General features: G+C 38.9%; 1 protein-coding gene across 4 annotated transcripts; it reads right to left on the reverse strand.

The window, feature by feature from the left end:
- Positions 1-833: 833 nt before the first annotated feature.
- LOC149819771 (putative LRR receptor-like serine/threonine-protein kinase At1g07650) lies at positions 834-19,871 on the reverse strand. 4 transcript variants are annotated; one of them, XM_089982348.1, is made up of 24 exons: positions 19,308-19,871; positions 14,713-14,887; positions 14,526-14,597; positions 14,129-14,197; positions 11,656-11,727; positions 10,543-10,614; positions 10,159-10,230; positions 9,819-9,890; positions 9,435-9,506; positions 9,060-9,131; positions 8,910-8,981; positions 8,488-8,556; positions 8,306-8,371; positions 7,258-7,320; positions 7,124-7,162; positions 6,913-6,962; positions 6,423-6,793; positions 6,151-6,346; positions 5,695-5,850; positions 5,218-5,336; positions 4,368-4,578; positions 3,876-4,113; positions 2,716-2,866; positions 834-1,532 (listed from the first exon to the last, which is right to left on the reverse strand). In XM_089982348.1, the coding sequence occupies exons 1-24, from the start codon at positions 19,426-19,428 to the stop codon at positions 1,137-1,139; spliced, it is 3,066 nt and encodes a 1,021-aa protein (XP_089838474.1). In that variant the 5' UTR covers positions 19,429-19,871; the 3' UTR covers positions 834-1,136. The 4 variants fall into 4 exon arrangements, with proteins under 4 accessions (XP_089838474.1, XP_089838475.1, XP_089838477.1 ...); XM_089982349.1 differs by lacking the exon at positions 14,129-14,197; XM_089982351.1 differs by lacking the exons at positions 834-1,532; positions 2,716-2,866 and adding an exon at positions 3,012-3,657 and having other exon boundaries at positions 3,824-4,113.
- Positions 19,872-23,786: the final 3,915 nt, after the last annotated feature.

Below are 23,786 nucleotides of genomic sequence, written 5' to 3' on the forward strand. Positions count from 1 at the left end.
GTATAACGAGCGGTAAAAGATGACTTTGAAAAAGGTACTCTTCTCTTGAAGCATACCGGAAGCAACTGGATTAGAGGGAGGGAGGCACAGGCCTTACTTCTGGCTGATTTACAGATGTACCCTCCCTTTCCGTTTCGAAAAAAGGCTCCAACAGGACCCGCATCCTGAAGGAATCATCGGGTACCTCCTATCGCGAGTGAGTTTGCATACCATTCATCTTTTTATCAATTCTTCCACTTCGGAGGTTAGCCTCACAAAAAACATTGTTTGCCACTTGGGAGTGCCAAGGGACATTGTTTCGTTGTGCCGTAACTAGAAGTGAGTATCCTAAAGACTCTTTACGCCTGCTACTTTTATTTGGTTTACCTATATTAATAAAAGTATATGATTGGTTCAACAAGCATCTCGAGATTCAAGCGATTGCAGATGATATAACTATTAAACCGATAATGCAAACAGGACCTTCAATGCTACTTGTGTGGAGGAGGAAAAAAAGGAAGAAGAGCCCAAAATGGGGGACAACCTTGGCTCGCAATTTGTGGTACAGACAGACAATGTAGCTACAAGTGACTTTTTTACCAGGCCCACTCATTGTTTTTTCCGATTTTCAGGAGGGAAACAGTATCTTCCTTTATTCGAGGAAGTGGAGCATCTGAAAAAATCTTTCCATTGGCGGAGAACTATAGGATTTTACTGTCATCTGTTACCTGCTAAACTATTGGATTTAACTGGGTTAGATTCCGGCTTAGTTCAGTTGACAACTGTGTTTGAGAGAGAGAGAGAGAGAGAGAGAGAGAGAGAAGGTTTATTACTAGACACTGGCCAGCAACAGCTCAGAAGAATAGTAATATATTAACACTGAAAGAAACCCAAAGCTCAAGTTCCCATCATATCATGCTGCCAACTATTAAGTAGGTCACAAAATCTACAAAAAAAAATGCGGACTTTACAGTTGGCAGCAGAAAACTGTCAGGACTTTATCTCCAAACTCAATAATGTCTCTTGATACCCCCTTCTTTTATCTTAACTGACAGAAAGATGAAATAGAAGCGATGAGTCTATACCATTGTATTGAGCACACCAGCATGCCTGATGATGCTCTTGTTGGTAAGCTTGTGAACAAACTGTGGTGCACATCACATGCTTTGCTCACTTGTATACCTCTCTGAACAAACAATCTCTTCCTCTCTACTAGGATCAGTCTCAGATGAGTCTATCCATAGTGAACGATCACCACCTCCATGAGATCTAGTGTTTAACTCAGACTCAGTCATGGTGTCCTGAGAGAGATAACCGGACCTCTGATCGCCGCTTCTCGCAAAAGTTCCAATGAAAGTTGATGCTTGGTTAACCGTGGTTTTGCCGTCCAGGATACTCACAACCACAGACATGGCAGGCCTCATGGTGGGAGATGGGTTGACGCACATAAGAGCCACATTTAGCATCCTCAAGGCCTCTTCCTTGGAGTGTTTTTTTCCTAGGCTGGGGTCCACCAGTTCCAATAGGTTCCCCTTCTCATGTAGATCATAAGCCTGAAAGCACATTATATTTCTAGCATATTATTTCCTCGTGTTCACAAACTTAACAAATTCAGAAAATGGTGAATTGCTGTTTTTCATGCAAATTCTTTAAAAAAAAAACCTCCCCAACAATGAAATGAATAGTATTTCATTGGTATATCAGAAGATAGCATTTCTTGAGCTCAGTTATGAGGACGGCCTTATAACAAGCTTATTGACCTAATATTAGTAGCTGCCAACTAGGAAGAAACGACCATTTCACTTTTGGCAGAGCACCTAATAACTTTGTTGAAAACAGTTATGGGGAAGAAACACCTTCCTAGGCCTTCCATATGTAGGGACTCTTGCTAGTGTAAAACAAATTATGAAGAAAGCCAGTTTTGTCATTCATACAGTAGCTGGAACGTTAAAGAGACACTATCCAACCGTAGAGCAGATCAGGTCATATTGTACATAGCGGATCTATCGTTATACTCAATATCCACTGCACATTTCACTTGGAAGTGTGAGAGTGGGGCACACACACTTCGCTGTCAAGTGAGATGTAACCATAGAATTGATTATACACAACATGGCCTGAATTGCTCTCGTCTAGGGATGCAAATGGGCTGAATCCAGGATGGAGGTTTTGCAATTTTTGGTTGTTCTAGATCCAACCGAATCCAACTTCCCCATGTATTTAGCTGTTCGCCGTTTGCATCACTATTCTCATCTAACTGTGGGGGTTCGGGTTCAAAGCCATCAGGGGCTAAAGAACATGATACAAACCAATGTTGCCATGCATCTTGGTACTCTTTAAACTGAAAAGGAAAATGATACCCCTCTTCATGATTTTTCACGGTGCTTCCTTAACCATGCCTATGTAGCCTTATAGTTGAGTATTGACCATAAAGAAATTAGCTTGTGATCTAAAACCTAAATCTACAGCAGAGAATGCATGGTATGTCACGCACAACTAAAGGTAGAAGAAACTCGTCACAATATGTGAACGTATTCAAGCTGATCAAAATATATGAAGGAATGAAACTATTATACATGTTCTGGTTTAATCAGGATGATGTTTCTTTTTCAAGTAAAAATAAAAAATAAAAGAGAGGATAGTTCGCCAAAAAGGAAATTTTCATCATTAACTAATTCTCTAATTGATTTATCAAAGGAATCATGTCAAGTTATGAAAGAGTGAAAAGAGACGCACCCTCTCCAAAAGAACAGCAACCTCCTCCTTGGGCAAGGAACATGCATTGCTTTGACCGCTTACAATTTCTAATACTACAACTCCGAAGCTGTAAACATCTGCCTTGTCTGTTAAGTATCCCCGTGTGGCATACTCAGGAGCCATATATCCTCTGTTAGTATACCAATATCAGTCATGTCAAACACAGGCAAAGACAAAACAGCAAGGATTAGAGAGAGAGATTACAGCCTGAGTTTGTCGATACAAGAGAAGGAGATAAGGTTTACATATTATCAGAGGCTTACAACAACAACAACAACAACAACGCCTTCATCCCAAACAATTGGGGTCGGCGATATGAACCAAAAAGAAAATCATTCTGGGTCCTCCACATGAATCCTTCTCCTCCAATCATTTCTATCCAATGTCATGTCCTCGGTGAGGTTCAAAGCATTCATATCCCTTCTTATCATCTCCATCCAAGTCTTCTTAGGCCTACCCCTATCTCTTTTAGCTAATATATTTTCCCATTTCTCCATCCTTCTAACCGGAGCATCATTAGGCCTTCACCGAATATGCCCAAGCTAATATATCAGAGGCTTCCATTAGGATAATAATTGATACTACCCATTTTCTTATCTAAAGAGTGATCCATCCTGGTGGTTTCAAATATATATATCATTCTGAACACAAGAAGTTTTAGAGCATATAGGGTACATACATGCAGCATGTTATAGCTTGTTCAGGAATACAAATGTCTTCATTTATCAGGGTGATATATCAATTGGTTTACATAGCATATCCTTAAAATTACTACATTTAGCATACTGAGGTTGCTGCAGTAGATCAAAAGCCTCCCCTACAACTAACGGTTACTAGTTTAGTTCCCTCCAGTTTTTCAACTAGATCATAAATCATTTAACATTTGGCTTGTAATCTCTCCAAATCAATCATGAGTTTTTTCTGATGAAAAAAGAAAATACGATATTAGATTAAGAGAAATGTTAGAGTACTAGTTTCAACATAATAACTACCTGAAAGAATTTGTTAACATACTAGTTTCATCATGATAACTAACTGATAAGAAGGAAAACTGAAAACAAGAAGGGTGTTTGAAATCTTAGCTCACCTTGCATTGAGAAAGGAAAGGAATGTGCAAAAGCACGTAAATGGTGACTCACCTAGTCCCAGCTATCCGAGTGCTGATGTGAGTTTTGTCCTCTTCATCGAGTTTCGCTAAACCAAAGTCTGATATTTTAGCATTAAGGTCCTTATCAAGAAGAATATTTGTAGTTTTAATGTCTCTGTGAACAATCTTGAATCTGGATCCTTCATGAAGAAAGGCTAGGCCTCTCGCAATTCCAATGCAAATCTTGCACCTTGTTGACCAATCCAGTTTCAACCGATGTTCAATTGGACCTGCACATTGCCCAATTGTCATGAACTAGTTCGAGTTAGCCTAAATTGTTGCATTCTATATGAAATCATTAGAGACACTAGATGTCCTTGTAGCATTACTCAGAAATGTCGTTATAGAATTGGATCATAACTTTGGTGCCTGTGGTCTGACCAGTCACATCACCACTAAAAGGCAAATACATCTTTAAGCCGAAGATAGCTCCTGGGGGAATGTAAATTATACACGTTTCTGAAAAATATGCTACAAATCTTACCAAAGAGTGCATGTGCAAGGGAGTTATTTTCCATGTACTCATATACTAGCATCAACTGGTTGCCTTCAGTACAACAACCAAATAGCTTCACAAGATTTGGGTGTTGCAAAGCGGATATCATGCTTATCTCATTCAAAAACTCTCGATCCCCTTGTTTTGATTTTGATGAAAGCTGTTTAACTGCAATCGTTCTACCATCTGGGAGTGTACCCTGCTTTCATGCAATAGAACATGTGAAAGAAAACAAGTAAGAAATGCTGATGCTGATCACAAACCAGTGTGACAATAAGTAAAATAAAACTACAGATTTTGGGGCCATCTTACTCTAATACATACAAAACAATAATTTTACTTTCCAAATGTGCTAACATGGAGGATCATTTATGCTATTATTCTGCTATCATTGTGCACTTGTTCCATAATGCTTAAAGAAGACAGGCACAAAATAAGGAATCTAGTCACTAGTGGCTAGCACATATTTAACATTTGCATGAAGACGATGGAAGAATTCTGCACAATAATTTTATACTTGATTCCTCTACTTCAACTTTCAACACATAAGAAGTTAAATAAAAAAAAGGCATGGGCAGATTCTGCTGTTGTTCATCATGGCACAACTTTCATCCAAGCTCAAACACCATTCATCTTACAATATGGATTACACAGAACATGCTTTTTAATGCATTTTCTAAAGAACAGTGGTTAAAGCATATTCATGTCAATAAGCAAATATATATAAGAAGAAACAAAAATTGTTTACATTGGAATTTGGAATACAAAACAGTTCATGATGATGTAGCCAACATGAAGAAAACACCACATCACAATTTCATGATCTTAAATAGCATACCTTGTAGACTGCTCCAAATCCACCTTCTCCAATCTTGTTCGCGGTGTCAAAGTTCTTTGTGGCCTCTTTTATTTGTTTAAAGCTGAAAAACAACTTTCGTTTCTGTAGGCTTCTAAGTTCTGTGAAGGAAAAGAAAAAGAGCAAATGAACTTTATGCATAAAACTAAAATGCTCGGTAGGGTCTTGGAGCAACTTTTTTTCCTGTTCAGAAGATCATCAGTTGGGCTGACAAGCTATTATTCAATTCAGAATCCAAATGCAACAATGAATCAGAAATTTCATTATTTTGGCCTAGCAGTCTTCTAAATGACTGTTGGATCGACTTGACTTGAGAAATTATCGTGCCTAAAGTCCACTTAAAAATTTAAAACAAACTTTGCAGTTAACAAAGTACAAATCTTCATTATTGAAATCATACAAGTCATGATGAAAATGAACAGAATTGTTTGAAGCACAATGAGATTGATTTGTTGACACCTTTATCTAGTAGACCTTTGCCTCCAAGACAGCCTTTCATCCAAAGGATTGCTAAACCAATGAAGGTTATGATGAGACAACTGGCAATGACGATCACAACAATGACTGCAGTGGAGATATTGTGTCCATCTTTATCATAGTTAATAGGCACGAAGTCTGCAAGAATGTAAATGATACATAAATTAGAGGATTATAAACTGAGTCTGTTCTTTGGGTTCAGAAACAGGTATCATTTTAAGTCCACTAAAGCAGATGAATCAAGTTACACTAATTCTAAGTTGCGTAGAATTCCATCCTGGCATAAGTGGAATTACATCAAAGACAAACACAATCTAATCGTAATATCTTTCCTGCTAAATGAAGGGGAAATTTTTGACTTGTTCTCCATGCAACAGTTAATAAATCTTCCCCCAAAAGTAGAACAAAATTAAACAGTTCAAGATAAAAGCAACTTACTGGGTTTCACTGAAATAGCAGAAATGAGAGGCCCATAAACTCCTCTTGATGGAACATTAAGAGTTCCCTTCCCAGCCCAATAGAAACTGATCTCTAAAGTGTTTGCTGTCACACTCACATTGAAACTCTTAATGACTTCCTTACCTGGGCCACCAGCTTCTCTTACAATGTTGAAATCCTTCAACAGTTGTTCATGCTGCAAGTCAAAAAGATTAGAAAAGCTTTCTCACCATGAGGTTCGACTTACTAAACTGGCTGGTACGATTAATTACCTGTATGTATACATCAAAGACACGCTCTCCAAGACTACTAAAAGTTTGGTCATCAGTAAACATTATTTCAGCAAAGTGAAGTTGAACACTGTAGTTTCCATTCTGTAAGCATAGGCCATAATATGTCATGGTGATTGATGTACTACGTGCTGTCATGTATAGCGTTGGATCACTCATCAACAGTCTGGTTTGGTTGGATCGAATGTAATTGACTACCCCGGCGTCCATGAACCACCCAGTACTAGTAAGGGCCCAATTTCCATTTTTACTTTTGAAGTATGTAGAGTCCCAACCTTGTTCCATGTCTGCTTCATAATTGATTCCGTCAACAGCATATGTGTTGCCTCCACAATTTACAAATAGGGAATAGTCTGCCAACAACATATCAATTAGTTCAGTTGCAGATGCAAACAAGGAATGATATCATCAATTTAACCATTGCATGAAAGGCTCCATTATTTTGTATGGTCCAAGTAGTTATCACACTTACATTTTGCTAAACCAGAGCAGGGAAAATCCTTTTGTAAGCATGTAGAGACTCTATAGGAAAAAACAACATCGTTAGTGTCCATATCTTGGTTGATACAGTACAACCACTAACCTAAACTTCTGTAAAAAATCATGGCATGTTTGTTGAGCTAAGATGGTTATTAACTGCTATCTCAAAAAATCATAACCAAGAAAGGAAACAAAGATCTTACGAATTGCCATTTGTGGAAGAAAAGCTGGACAACATGTTCCTAAAACAATGAGAAACAGCACATTGTTACAAAGCATAATGAAAGACAGGCTACCAAAAGTTGAGAAATCTAACATCAAAAATGGGCATTCTTACAATTTTCCTGGTGTGCAAGTTGTCGATGAAGTATCACCAGAAAAAGTATTTTTTGATAAATCTCTGCAAGGAAATATTTTTGATAAATGTGCTTTCTCATAAAGCAGGTTATTGCTGCAAGCTATATATTTAAAGTGATGCTAACAATAGCACTTTTTGAAATAGTTTCCATGAATTTGTAAATAATGCAGCAAGGATATTGAGAAAATGAGACTAATAATCAGTTGAATATATTGCTCAGTGCACTTTTATGTTCTTCATTCTATTGTTTCAGAATATCACCATATGCTGATGACCCAGAAAAGTCAACCATTAAGATGTTATTTAAAGTTCTCTCCAGCAAATTTTGTATTACAAAGAGACAGAGATGGTATGTTTGACGGAATGCACCGCAATTCAATATCATCAGCAGTTGGATATGGAATATAATAAATAGCCAAGAATATAAACATCAGCTTAAACAAATTTAGGAGCAAGATAAGATAATGCAAGCTCCAGATCTGGGAGTAAACAGGTTGGATTCAAGTCAGATGTAGGCAATATTGAACCAGACATAATTGGATCAGGCCTGATCAGATTTCTGTCACATGGATACAGCTGCCGACATGGGGATATGGCCATTTTTATGACATTTTCAATATGACAACTATATAAGGGGACATGATATGGAGGCCAAAATGGAGTATCCATGTGATATAAATGGTAAAAGACCTTGAAACCTGGAACCATTGCCTATTTAACCTGATCAAAACAACTTAAACATGCATTTGTCTCCAGATGCTAATTGGATTTGGATTTTGGACACATATCTGACTTTGAATATGAAGCCAAATCTGACCTGTTAAGCTAATCGAATCTGAATGCTTGCTAAATCTAGCTTACCATGAAACTATTGGTCGGTTATCCAAACAAAACTAACCCATTGACATCCCCAGTTCCAGAGACTCAAAAAGTGTAAAGAGCTATCTAGATTCTAGAATGTGGCCACAAAATTACGATAATAAATGTTTAAGAAGAAACCTAATTCATGACTAGTGCAGATACATACATATTTATATTGCTATTGTAGATCCAAGTAGGTACTGATCCAGTCAGCTTATTGTTGCTAAGGAACCTACATCAAAAAAATGTTACTCACTGCGGTATGTGAAGAAAATGCTAGTAGAGGCACAAGAAAAGGGGGGAAAAGGAAAAGAAAAGCATGAAACTAGTTTATATCATATAACTCACAAATCTTTTATGTTTGAAAGACCAGAATGAGATGGAACTTCTCCAGTCAAGTTGTTGAATGAAAGATCCCTGCAAAAGAATATGACAGAACCAAAAATTAAACTCTAAGTAGATTAGAGGAATCTCATGATTTGCATGCATTCACTTTATGATTTTTTTAGTCAATCTTGAAAATCACTCATCAAGCAAATAAAGTTTTATCAATGCTTTTGATCTTATGCACTACATGTACAAGCCACTAAAAATATTTCTAGTGCAGCTGATTATAGGAAAATCATGTGCATTGGTTGATGGGCATCCTCTCAAAGCAGCTTCACATGTAATTGAGTATGAGTTTAACTAATGAAACATAAGATATGACTAGTAATTGGGTACAGAGGCAGGTTTCTATCTAAAGTTTCTATACAGTACGTGAAACTCACAATATTTGTAGATTTTTCATGCTCCAGATGTATGATGGAATTTGACCTGAAATTGAGCAATTTCTCAGCACCCTGCGTAGTACATGAATATAAATGAAAATTAGGCACAGAAGTAGATATGGAACAAGGAGAAGTTCAGCAGAGACTCACAATACTTTCAGATTTTTCAAATTCTGAAGAGGTGGAAAGCTTGAACTAGGTCCACTTAACTCACTAATTCTCCTGTAAATCACGCAAGAATAGTTCACTAATGCTAAACATAAAAATCCAGCTATCCCAATAAATACAAGGTACTAGATCCAGCACCAGAAGGTGGTTGGTTTGCTCAGACTTGGGAACCCAGATAGCTGTGAGTCATTAGAAGAACCACCGGAATCTGGATTCCACATTGGAGTTTCAGGGGGAGTTGAGAAGACATGGGCCCATGAAAGACAGGTATTGGCATGATCCTTTAACATCCTACTTACAGTAGCAGTCTAACTTCGACCAAAGCATTCAGAAAAAAACCAGGGACGTTGCACTTACAGCTGAATCAAACTCTCCAAAGCAGACATGCTAGAAGGTAGAGGCCCTTCCATAGATGTACCCATTATCATCCTGAAATGGTTCAACAGGGCATGTCAGAAAGGGGCATTTTCTCAATATATGTAACCGAAGAAACTGATTGAGAGGATATTCTATTGTTGTCACCAAAATTCTACAGAGTTGGCATGAGTCAAGCACAGAGATCCCTTATTCAATTTGATTGGTCCAAGTCTATGAACCGACTCAATTTTCCCTGAGCCAAGGTTTGATCAAATTGACCACGTGATTGGTACAATCATAGGGGACTCTTCTCCAGACAATACCAAGTCTCAAATTCAGTAAAACCCTTGTCGTAAATTTGTAATTTCGAAATGATGTGCCTACAAGTATTGAATTTGAGTCCAGTTCTGAAAGATGTCAGGTATCTTCCCAGTGAAGTTGCTCCCACTGATCCGGCTGCATGTACAAAAGGAATTAATAACTCAATAAGATTTTGCAATATTTGATGGGATGATGCAAATAATACCAGCTCTTCAGTTTCTTCCAGTTCATCCACCATACATACTCGATGGGCATCCATCCCACAAAAAATCATGCAAGTCCCACAAAATGCAACAGTAGCAACTGATTTTGCAAATTAATTATGAAGATGAAACATCTTTCCAGCAAAGACATGAGCATATGCCAAGCGCATGGTCGTCTGTCTAAGATATGGTGCACTTACATGTCATTCAAGTTTGTCAACTTAGCAAACGTTGAGGGCAACTCTCCTGTAAACTTGTTGGAATTAAGGGTCCTGCATTAAAGCCACATACATTGACTAAAAAATACAATCAAACATCATATTTTTGCAAAGTGTATGATGAATTAACAAAGCAAACTAAGCATACTTTCTTGCGGTATCATGAGAAAGAAAAATTTGCCTCTAATTTTTAGACCATTGTTCATCTCCAGGATGAATCATAAGCAAAGCAGAATCCACCTTGCATCTACAAGATGGACAGTGCTCGACTCACCACCATGTTGAGCACTTGCGGATTAGAGCTGACGTGGTTGTAAAGAAAGTTGCTAAAAATTCAAACAGGTTAAAAGGAATGAATAGACATACCATCTCTTTAATCTGGTTAAGTTGCCTAGTTCAGGAGGAAGACTTCCCTCAAGCTTGTTTGCTTCCAAGGTCCTGTATTACCAATGCACAAAACCAGGCCGTGTTTAACAAGCATGCATTCATGCAAATTCATATTCCCAATATTTTCTACAAAAAAAGAAAAAAGAAAAAAAAACTTATCATTGGTTCCACTCACTTAATGGCAATCCCAGGGTCATTCTTACCATTTTATCAATTCCAAACTATACGGGTGCATGTGTGACACTGCAATTTTGAAAAACTTGAGTGCAAGGTGCAGATATATATAATATAGATAAAATTGAACTTGGTTAGGGTTAACCGAATTTACTTTTGGACAGAAATGAACCTCAGTGTGGCTGACTTCACCTGACACAAAGAAAACCATGTCCAAGTGTGGCACCCACATCGTTGTGGGTGCAACGCAGGTGCATTGCCCTGTTAAAAGATTGTGTTACCTAGATTCCAAACATGCCATTTTGGAATGATAAATAGACCTTGATAAACAGCTTGGGAATTGTGATACGTCTGACCCACTTTTAATTCTTGACACCATATGAAAGGAAATCATTTTTCATTTTGAGTAGTGGTACAGTCCACTCAGTTCTTTTTTAGAGGATTGGCCTGCAGCCATCACACAAAAAACAGTCAATCCCCCCAATTTCCTTCCACATATTGATGAAGCAAACTGTGTGCCTGTTAAACAGTATTTATGGGCAATGCATGACTTGCCTTGTTGCAGTGGATATTGTATCAAATTAATCAGAGGGCATGGTTTGGAACGCCTAGCTGCCCCATTACCATTCAGCATTTAGTTATATGAGTTGGATCAGGTTTAGGTTCACACGTTTGAATCTGAGAGGAATCAGAATCTGAATAAAAACTGAAGCATATTACACGTAGAAATCTATATAATTACAGAGAATATCGCATCAGATATAGGTTTAGTAAAGGTTCTTTTCTTCCTACCTTTGTCCAAATCCATCTGGACCACGTCCGATTATATTGGATTCAGCAATGCCAAAATTCTAGTCAGCTCTGACAAGTTTACATCTACAGAGACAGAAAATAAAGATGCCAAAAAATGATACTTACAGCTCCTCAAGGGTGGTGATATTTCCAAGCTCCTTTGGAATTGGACCAGATAAGCGATTCACCATAAGGGACCTAAAAAATGTAATATTGCCCAGAGTGATCAAGCATGATAAGACGATGATTCATTCCCTATTACCATTTATCTCATACATGAATATGGTGTTGGTAGCACAATAATTAACCTCATACAGTTGCCTTTCAAGAAGGAACAAAGCATATAGCAATACACTAATATCATGGTTAATGGTATGCTCTTTCGTAGTAGCATGGTCCAAATAATAGTTGCAGAAAATCATAAAAGGTGTCATACCATACCATACCATATGCTTCCACTCATCCATGCCCAAGCACAAATCCATGGCATGAACCCATGTCACAAGGACATGGTAAATGTTGGAATTTGACTCAAAACTATCCACATGTATTTCCTCTATTTTTCACTTTTTCCTAAGTTTATGAGTAATGAGTTCTCTACAAAAGTTTAGTCCCACATTGAAAGTTTTTAGAAAAACTCTTGTTTTCATATAGAAGGGTGGTGCCTTAAATGGAAATGCCCTCAAGGTCATTAGATCTTGGGCTTGTGTATAACTTTATTCTTCGATCTTAGATCCTAATCTTGACCTTTGGACTTGTCTTTGACTTATTTTTTTAGTACTTTGGATGGATTTAATCTCTAAGTCTAAAACCGATTTTGACCAGCCCATTTATTGGCTTTCACTTTGCATTAAACCTATTCAGATATTTTTGAATCTTAGGTTTTGCATGGACATTTATTGTCCAAAACAATCCAATAGCTGCCATTTATCCTTGACTTGTTGACAATTGACCCTTTGACTCGGTCAAGGTCGGTTTTGACCCTTCTAGGGTCATTTTGGACCATGTTTGGGCGCCCTCAATAGCAAACCGTTTGGGCTTTTATGACTGGCCGTTTTGGCCAGCCATGGCCCATTTATAACTGACTGTTTTGGCCTCTTAAAGGCTCTTTATGGCCTTTATGGATGGCCATGAGCTAGGGCGTATATAAACCCTAGCCCTTTCTCATTTTTCTCATCCTCAGCTCTCTCCTATCCTCTGTCTCAAGTTCTCTCTCTCCCTCTACCACAGGCTCTGCTCTCTCTCTCACTCTTCTCTTTGATTTCAAAGTTGCAGTTCGGATCCAGATCCGATTTTAGTTTGAATCCAATCTTGAGATCCAAATCCAGTTATAGTTCGGATCCATATCCAATTGTTATTCTGATCCAGGTTCATCTGCTATCTAAATTCAATTGATAGTCCAATTCATTACTAAGATCCCAATCCAATTATCCAGATCTAGATATTGTTTGGATCCCTATCTAGGATTCATATCTGGTTTTTATTCAGATCTCTATCCAGGATCCAGATTTGGTTGCTGAAAAGACCGATATCTAGTTGTTGTTCATATCCTAATCTAGTTGCTATTCAGATTCAGTTGCTATTCGAATCCAGATTCAGTTAAAGTTCAGATTTTAATCCAATTGCTATTCATATCCAAATTCAGTTGCTATTTAGATTCAGATCCAACTATAATTCTGATTCATACCCATTTGTATTTATAATCCATACCCAAATCAAGCATAGATCTTTCTATCATAATCAAGAGGTTGTTCAAGGTGGTTCGTGTTGAGCTTATTGATCTCACCCAGTGCATGGCGTGGATCAATTTTTTGTGAGTAGATGAAAACTTGGCTGTATCCTGTGATCGTAGTTGCACAAATACCCATTGCAACAAGGACTTGATCCTAAGTAGGGCAACTATCGCTTGAAAGATAGCACATGTGTATGCGTGCATTCAAGCATACTTGGTTCAAGCTCGATTGCCCGACCCACTAATTACGCCGAATTTTCAACAATGGGACAAGTGTAAGTTTTTTTTTTTTAAATTTTCGATTAAGAATACTATACAAACAGATGTTATATGAGAGTGAATCCTAGATAGCAACCTACCTTGATATGTGCCTATTGCTAGCTTACCTAGTTTTTGAAGAGTTTTTCTTATGTTTTTCTCAAATCTGACCGTGCAGATGTGTTCTACATGTTTGACTTTATAGGAATGGGCTCTTAGATCATCTAATTCCAACACATGGGTAGGGTTTTATAAGGTTTGAAAATCGACAATCTACAAATCTTATTAATACTCAAGCTGAAAAAATCATGTTTTTCATTGAAAAACATTGAAAAAGCATGATCCAAGTGTCTTTTTCTAACAAATCGACCATGTCAAATGCATCTGCAAGGTCACATTTGGGAAAAAAAACCTCAAAACCCCATTTATTAGCAATAAGCTCCTAACTTTGGTAGGCACCCACTCCCCACTCTCTTGTGACATAGGCAAGACCCATCACACATGTAGCTACCAAAAAGACCAACAAGAATAACAACCTGGGATAACTTTAAACTAATGCAAAGAGAGAGTTTAGAATGAATGCAGAAACTGCAAATCACTAAAACTTACAAACGAACCAATGACAACGAACCCCAAGTAGTTGGAATGGTCCCATTGAGGTAATTACGCGTTACATCACTGTGAGACAAAAACAGTGCTACTGTTAGCCAAAAGTGTGAACTTCTCATGTATCCATATAACTTCACAGGATAGCAACTGACAACACTTGGGTCAGGTCGGGTATCCGGCAAAAAGTACAGCACAAACCCGACTTGGATAATATTTGGTTCAATCCAACTCTGACCCAAATATTATTGACGTCTTTGGTTTCATACCCATGTCCAACTGTTTGGATTTGGTTTGGACCGGGTACCCAACACAGATCCAAACCATTGACAGTTCTAAGGCCAAGGAAACCCACATTGGCAAGACAGCCAAACATCACAAAAAACCAAGAATTGCTTACAATGTCTTCAGGAAAGTGAGATTGCTTAGCTCCTCAGGGAGCACTCCTGTTAGATTTTGACTCTTCAGCTCTCTGATGCATACAAGATCATATGGTTGAAAGCATGCTTACAACATCAGGATAAGTAACACACGCACTACACCCAAACAAAGATGAGCACACACACACACAGAGATTCAAGCCATACATGCTAACTATGTGGCAAATGGTCCCATTAGCGAAAGAGCAATCGCATGAAACGTTGCTGGTATGAGTTTTTAAAGCGTCCTGAGCGATCCATCCTGCAGCCCCTGAGCAGGGATCCACGCCAAAATTCCAATCCTTCTTCCCCAACTTGCTTGCAATCGCTTTGAGAGCAGCAACTGTTAAATCATGTAACTAGCAATGCTGGTCAGTAAGATGCGTTAATTACACATATCAAGCCGGCTTTTTTTTAGTATCATATGACGTGGAAATGGAAATTTTACTCTCTCTCTCTGAAAGATCATTCTACTTTTATGTTCCTTCGTCTTCATATAAAGGGCATAAAAGGGAAATAAAGGATTACTATTTTTTTCCATTAGATTGATCGTTTTCGTTTTTTAATGTTAGTTTACAAATTAGAATGTGTAACATGATTTAGTGTGATTATTTATCTAGAATCTCACTTTTAAAAAAATTAAATTTGAGATCTTCCCCTAACTCTAACTTCTTATGCATGGATTGATTGATATTCAAGCTCAATCTATGGAACGAACTTGCGAGCTGATACTGTCAAGCCATTCATTAGCATCATCCGCATAGACCAAAGTTGTCTGTGCGTCTTGACGCGCGCATGTCACAAGGGCACACAATTTTTCGTGATATTTCATGCTCTAAAGCATTACATGATTAGACACGTCCTAATAAATTTTAGTAATTTTACAACCATTTTTAATATTATTAAATTAAAAATAAAACTATACATTGACAATAGGTTTTATTGATTAAATTTTTTGAAATGAATCCGTGTCACCTCTCATCTCCTATGTCATCCCTATCTTCATACCTCTTTGGGGATTGTATTAATGCAACTTGTCAGAGCTGTTAATGGGGGTCAGGTTTGTATGGAGTATCCGAACTCGAATTTGCAGGTATGGACATGAAAAGTATCAATCCCAAAAATATTTGGGTCAACCCGAACCCAACCTGAGCATTGTGAGCAATATGCGAGCCAAGTTTGAGTTATGATTTTTGTCAAGTATCCAACCCCCAACTCGTTTTTTTTTTTTTTTTGCTGGGTACCAGACTCGAATATTTTATATGTATTTTCAATAAAAGTAAATTTAAGAAATTATGCATGCCCATGTTTTGTGAGCCGACACAAATCTCAAACCGGGTATTTGTTATATCAGTGGGTTTAGGTATACCTTGATGGATCAGATATCCGACCCATTGATTGCCCTACAAGTTGTTTTGATCAAATCAGACATAACATATGTAAACATCATCCATTTATTATTATTTTCTTTTATGATGAGGAACCCTCACTGAAAACCGGGCCAGTCACCAATCATCCATTTACTGACCGAAATCCGACTTGTGTGCATGATTTTTTTTAGCCATTAAAAAACAATAGTTGACAAAATACAAAATTTTGTAATTTAAAAATTTATATTTTATATTAAAAAATACTATCCCAAGAGTCGATAATTAATAAATTGACTGTGCTGAATCCATCTACAAGATCATATTTGATAAAAAAAAATTGTATTATAAGGTCTAAGGGGAACATGAAGATGGGGATATAACATAGGGGCGTGCAACCCATGTCTCACGTCAAATTCTCGGCAGTATCTTTTTCAATTTCAACTTTACGAAGTACGGTGCGTTGTGGTCAGGTTTGACGGTGGACTAAAAAACACGTAGGCCTCATGCAATCACGCCTTGCTCCGGTTTCCAACGTCTTTGTGCCAGGTTGTCCTCTACCAATTCAGAATAGAAGACAAAGACTCTTCCATCCCACGCAACGCAACCCACCCTTTCGTAGACAAAACAACATCGCATGGGGCCCACAAAGACCTTTACCTGTATCGGCCTATACGTATCGCATCTGCAGAAAATCGATACGATACCAACCCGAATCGGATATTTTTTAATAAATATATAAATATTTTAAAATTGTAAACTTTTTTGTTTTAACATGGGTCACCTTTTGATGGACACGAAATATTTTTTAAATATGTTTTAGCTGGTTCAGAACGATTCACTTGAGAATCAATATTGCCCGATCCACCTGAATCGTTCCCCCAAACGATTCAGGGCCAATACCGATACTGACAACAATGCGAACACTTGTAGTCTTAGTTTGCCGCTCCACCTGATCGCCTAATAGGCATGGAGAGTGATCAGGTGCAGCAGCATACTGAAAGCGTGCAATCACATCGCACCTGATATTTTTCTAAAAGTATTCATCTTTGGCCATACAATCAAACTATTCCTATCGAGCAGGTGAAGAGTATTCACTAAATTTTGTGCTGCACACACTGAAACACAGTCACCCTCAACGTGGAAAAGATCCAATGGTGGGGCCAAAGTGTTTGAACCATACAAAAACACACACACACAAAAAAAAAAACTTTTGTTGTAGCGACTTTTGTGTTGTTTTTAACTAAAAAAAAGAAAAAAACTACACGTATAGCGATTTGCTTCTCTTTTGTGCGAAGCAATTTGTAAAGTAGTGGGGCCGATGATCACCTAAATCAATGTGGCATCTCCGAACGGTACCAGTGGTTTCTTCAATTATCCAAAACAAAAAAAGAAAGAATTAGGCATGGAGTGTTTGTGTCCAAGCTTGCGTTCAGCGTTGGGTTCTAGATCATGGAACCAAGAAATGCAAGGCTCGATGTTCCATTGCCGACCCTTAATCCACGCCGATATCAGAAATGTTGGTACTGGAATTTCTCGGTGAGCAAAAATCTCAAGGGTAACCAACGGGGGCTCCCCTTGTCTGGTAGGAGCAACTAGTGCACGTCACCTTGTGTTCGAATCCCAATGGTATCATTGTATAACTAGTAGGGGTCTGCCTAACCCAGCTTCCTTTAAAGAAAAATCGCAATGTAAATTCAAAACATTGTTTAAAAAAAACAATAAAATATATGTATATACAAATTAAAAAAATAAAAAGACATATAGAAGTATTAAAAAAAACTTAAACTTAAAATTGTTATTATCACAATAGTATCATGATATTCTAAAAAATAAGGTCATACTTTGAAAACATTACGTTCATGAAAGCAAAGCCAAAAAAAATTCAGCATCAAAATATTGACAAGATATCGTCCAACAGATATCACCAACATCATCCCCGGTAACAAATCCTCAAATGACAAAGATATCTCCGATCGAGAGCTCATCGCTTATAGGACTGTCAATGGGTTAGGTTCTCAACCCATGGGTATACTCGAACCCGCCCATATAACAAATTGTCGTTCCGATTTTTTCCGAGTCACCGAAATGGAATCTCAAACTTGGACCAGCATAATTTCAGAAATGTATTTTTATTAAAAATACATATAAAATACTCAAGTCGAGTAAGGTGCCCGGCAAAAAATCTGGGTCGGGTCAGGACAATCTGTTAAAGTCAAATCCAATATTCACTTTTCATACCCATATCCAGAAGTTCGGGTTCAGATTGGATAGGTAATTACTACAACCCCAACCCCTCGACAGCCCTAATTGCGTACACTTCACTATGCTAGAAAATGACATAGCTTTCCGTCATGGCAATTCCTTTTTAGGTTCCGTTTGGAAAGTGGTAATCAGATGGAGATTATGCATTTGAAGAAGTGGCAGCTGCCAAATCCATGATTTATCGTAAATACAAGGAAGAAAAGGCCGAACTTCCCATCCCAAATGCATAAACGCCCATCCCCAACTACCAGATTCCAAACTAGACCACCAAGGTAGTTTGACCAAGATGAATAAACGCCCATCCCAGCTACCAGATTCCAAACAGGCCCTTAGTTTTGACCAAGTATTTGCCAATTGCATTAACTCCCATCCCAAGTTCCCAACTGTTTCTAAACAGAGCTTGACATCCAAAGTCTTGCGGAGCCCACCACCAGTGAAAGGTACGCGCTTTCATCATGGCAATTTCACCCTCCACTAATCTTTAATTTTCCTCAAGGGCCCAAGATCAAATCCCCGTGATGAATGTGAGCTGTCGTTGCTTTATCACAGCTGGGACACGTAAGGCGTTTGACTAGTGTCTTTAACCTGGGGTTTTACCACGCAGGAGGGGTTCTGTGGAGTCTTCTTCCGGTAAAACAGAATCGAGAAAAGCTTTCCGCTGGAAAGGGGATCACGTAGAAAACGGCCCTCTCTTTTCACTGGAAAAGAGAGGGCAGTGTTTGCGTAACCACGGTGGGGCCCGCGGAAACGCTTCGTAAGTCGTGCGTTTCCGCGGAAAACCCCTGTTTCCGTGGCACGCTACATCCTGTAAGCAGTGAAGTTTCATCTCGATCGTCTTCACGCATCCTGCTCAAACCGCGGAGGCGACTAACCACTAATGCTACTTATTCACGTTCATTAAACCAAGATTAACAAGATCGACGAACGACCAGAGAATCGAAGTCTGAAAACGTTCACCTCAGTAAAAACTCATATCACCGGTAATAATATTCCATCGAGAAGATTCGTTAAGAAGGGAAAAATCGATGCGAGAAAACCTCCCACATCTAGAAGAGAAGTTTCGGTTAAAAAAGTTAAGAAAAAAAATGTAAGAAAATTCAGTAGAAAAGAAAATCGGAGAGAAAAACATACCTTCGCCGTCGGGGAGATTCGCGGCCTCTGATCGGAAGTTCTGCGCGGAGAGAAGCAAGAGGAGGACGACGAAGGAAGCAAAGAAGTGTCTGGAGAAATCTCCCTCGCGAATTCCCTCCATTACTTCCCTTCTCTTTCACCGATCCTAGCAATGACCAAAAAACAAAAATGCTTTTTTCTTTCTTTCTCCGGAAATCAGGATGCAGGATAAATTGACTTATTTGGGGGTGAAAATGTTTACGATCATTTTTCCCTTCTTCGCCGTCGCCATTGCCGATGACGGAGCCTCTCGTCGCCGGTGGCCGAGGAGACGTCTGAGGAGAGAGATTTACACGGTCTGAGGCGACGACGAAAAAGGATTCCGGGAAGAAGGGAACAGGAGGAGGTGTTACCGGCGAGGAGGATGGAGAGAGAGAGAGGGAAAGGGAGAGGAAGAAGAGGAGGATGAAGGGAGGAAGACGAAAGGGTCGCAGGAGTCAACGAGAGGATAGGAGGCGGTAGAAGTAAGGAGCGGGCGGAGGGAGGGAGGGAGAGCAAAGTCGAAGAGCATCGACCCCACAGAGACGCGATGCGCTGGGTGTGTAAAAGAGAGGAGGAATCCCGATAGCCCGACACAAGAAGAGCAATTTACAAAGCGGCCCCTAACTCAATAGCTATTTACATAAAGTGGCTTAATATTGAGGAATTTTACATTCAGATCTTGTTTCTTCTTTTCCCCCTTAAATGACGTACAACTCTCACTTTGAACCAGGTCACTTAACGGGCCTGCTCCACTACGATGTAAACTCTGGGTGGGGTCATTAACACCCAAACTTTTACCCAGCCCACTAGTTAAAGGCACTCGCCCCACCCAGTGGGAGTCGAACCTGAGATGAACGGGGTCGGCACCTTCTCTTCAGGCCATAAATAAAAAGACGTGACATATTTGAATAAATTGAGATTTTAAGCGTAACAGAATGAAATGCTTTTTTTTGAAATGCAAGCTGGGGTTAAGGCAGACCCCACCACTTATACAACATACCATTGGGTTTTGAACTTGCAACGTCCCAACACATGGTGACGTCCACTAACAGCTCCTACCAAACAAACGGAGCCCCGGTGGTAATAGAAAGAAATACTGTAACCGGGATGGGGGGATCCTGGCATTGATAGGGGGTTCGGCATTCAGGTGCTTAGAGCAAGAGACCTTTGTTTCCGGCAATGGGGCTTGTGGAAGAATTGCAAAGAAGAGGAGATGTATTCAGGAGACACCACAGTTTGACCATAGTAAACAAAGCTGATTTAAATGAGGGTGTCTGATCGTTAGTTTTCAAAACCCAGGTGCCTATTTGTAAAATTTTGAAAGTTAGGCGGTGTTTGTAAATAAATTAAAAGTGAGGCGAATGATTGTAAAATTTTCAAGAAAAAAAATGTAGATGAAGAAAAAGGTCATTTTTTTTGGAAAATCTCTCGGCATTACTTTTTTCTCTTGACCGTTTCCTTTACGCCATCTCAGTTGAGGGGATGCCCGATTGCTTGGTCAATGCCAAACGAGATAAGCAACGTTGCTCAAGAAAGTGTACTTAGGCTTTCCTGACCCCCCCGTTTTGCAATTCGGATCCGAATCTATTATTTGCATTTTGGATCTGGATTTAGATCTAACAGAATCCTGTTCCAATCCGACTCATTTTCACCACCCCTACGGCCCCTTCCCACACATTTGATCAGCTGATTATGGATCACGGGTCGTCAAGGCACCAAGATCCTGGTATGCTAGGTAGCATCATTGGAACTACTAGAAAGGATTTTTGGTAACAGATGTCCAAACTATGCTGCCCAAAGTAAAAAATCCGGTAACTATGATTTGACAGGCTACCAAACCCACTCAGTAACATCACATGTCGTTTTCGGATCCAATTCTGGCTCGATACCCAACATTTTCCACAGTAAGAAATATTGACGATATTTTGGAAATATCATGGATTTTAATCATGATAATTTCAGAACCGCTATAATCTTGAAAAGTTGTGGTATTTTCTTAATATTGCCTATTTCAACCCGACCCGGAAGTCCACATGATGCGGCCACAGTACTGCATGAACTCGGTACTATAATTATAAGGAAAACGATCGAGCGACTACGAGAATCGGGCTCGGGTTAGTGCCCACCCACCAACCCAGATCCGGAATGTTCACTTTAAAAACATGGGAAGTTGGACAAAAGGATTAAAATCCTCTGAAAGCAGGGTGGTTGCGACGGTGCTGAGAGGAAGACACCAAATCAAACTAGCTTTCAGAGGTGGGCTACGTAAGGCAGGGTGGTCCTGGAGCTCCGCCTAGGGTTTTCCTTGCTTCGGCAAGAGTTCCTCGTCCTCAAAAAAAAGAAAAAAGAAAAAAGAAAAAAGAAAAAAAAGATGAATATGAGAATGATCTGTATAGAATAAGTTTTGACATAGCATTTAATGGCAGGTCTAAGTTTTCTTGGCCCGTGTTATCTGCTCGAGCTTGTCCAAATATCTCAACCTCTTGGGTTTGTGATTTGGTCCCACATATATATAGCCCTTACAAAATCATATCCAATAGAATCCTAAGATGTTTATTTATTTGGTAAGGGCTATATATGGGACCAAAGGGTGTCAATGGGTCGGTTTTGGTTCGGACCTAGGTGGGACCAAACCCAAGTTTGATTAATTAAGATGCTAGTACCAGGTTTAGACTTTGGGTCCAATTGGATTTACTATAAGAGAAACCATACCTGGACTCTATAAGGATTACATGAACTAGACCCGGATCATACGGTAAAATAATAATTTTTATCTTTCTTACATTGAAAAGTTGTGGGTCTGGTATGAAATTTCATAAATCATACCCGGATCTATATATTAATCGGATCCTTTGAATCTGACCCAGATTCTAATCGAACCTCTTTGTTTATCACCAAACCCTAACCCTATATGGTTTGGTGTGAGACGGATTTGGGTAAACCCGACCCATTGCACCCCTTCATCCCAGTGCAATGATCGGATTTGGTTGAGATTTACAGCCGGGTCTGAATCTGATTACACGCAGCATGAATTTAGATTCAGTAATCAGCTTTTTCATCCGACTCCTAATCTGATGAGGATATTTCCGATTGTTTTGCATTTAGTAATTCGTACCTCGAGCTGAATCTGATCCATTTATATCTTCATGTCACTCATATAACGGGAATCCGGGTTCAGTAACAGACTTGGATCCTGAACAGTTGCTCCTAAATTTCGGTCAAGTTCTGATTCAAGTTGGATCTGATTAAAGAGAGAGAGAGAGAGAGAGAGAGAGAAGGTTGAATAAGTTTTTAGATCCAGAACCATATCCATGTCACCTGGTATGGCTCTAACTCTAGATCCATTCAAGAAAATGGCCATGTATGGTAAGATGCAAATAATTAATGCAATCCCGCTTTGAGATTTGGATTCGAGCAACTGTATGAGCCCAGACTCAGATGGAACTAGATGCGTAAACCCAGTTGGGTACAGAGCAGGATTTAGTATGGATTCTACAAGATATCAATGGATCAGATTTTATCTGATATATATTAAACCGAACTCCATTTAGTTGCCTTTGGTAAGCCAAAACCATATCCCATTATAATCCAATGCAGATATGCTTTGGATTTTTTCTACCGAATCTGACAAATATCGGAATTTCACGGATATCCAAATCCATCTACATGTAAAAATCTGATTTGTTATGAGCTTTTAACTATCCAAATCTGAATCCAAACTCAAATCCATTTAGCCAGCATCTCATTAAACGGATATGGTATTGGCCACATGCATCTGATCTGAATCCAAACCGTTTACATCCCTAGTTTCTAGTAAGCAAAAGTTGGATCTACTTGGTTTATTTTAGACCCATATGCAGGGACCAGACGTGTATTCAAGCAATTATACGGGCTGGACATGATATCACTAATCTCCAGACCTGGCCGGATCCAGCGTTACGAAATTAGACTCACCCAGATATAGTTTTGGATATGACTCTCCCTAGAAAAAGCCAAGCCAGGAATTGGATTTGCCTAATCTCAACATGGATCCAACCCATCGTCGGACAACATGTATGCATAAAACATGATATTTGGTGGACCTGGATGCCAATACATCCATCATTTCAGTCTGATTTGTATGAGATCCAAATGACCAAATTGGAGCGAAGCAGTGTGCAATCCGGGTCTAAGAGTTTCATTTAGGTCCAGGTCTAGTTTAGAGTTTTTATTTCAGTTTTTATTTCAATTTTTATTTAGATTTGGAATTTTTAATATAATAAATCCATTTCGGATCCGAGATAGGCTTAGGGTTTTTCATCTTCTTCCATGAATACTGATGAATTGAATTATTGTTATTTTTCTTGAATTTATGTATTAATTAATTGTCAATTTTCATTACAGATCTGTATGGGATCAGCTGTTCGTGGCGTACGGGCTGTCAGGGTTAGATTCCTGCAGGCGTTATGTTTCTTGCAT

Source organism: Nuphar pumila, chromosome 12 (genome assembly GCF_984573655.1).
Source record: "Nuphar pumila chromosome 12, dmNupPumi1.hap1.1, whole genome shotgun sequence".
Taxonomy (NCBI): Eukaryota; Viridiplantae; Streptophyta; class Magnoliopsida; order Nymphaeales; family Nymphaeaceae; genus Nuphar; species Nuphar pumila.

Coding starts and splice junctions, on each gene's coding strand:
- LOC149819771 (XM_089982348.1), bottom strand. CDS start 19,428: ATGGAGGGAATTCGCGAGGGAGATTTCTCCAGACACTTCTTTGCTTCC. Junction 14,198..14,525: donor CTCACTTTCCTGAAGACATT/GTAAGCAATTCT, acceptor TTTGTCTCACAG/TGATGTAACGCGTAATTACC. Junction 9,891..10,158: donor TTGACAAACTTGAATGACAT/GTAAGTGCACCA, acceptor TTGTACATGCAG/CCGGATCAGTGGGAGCAACT.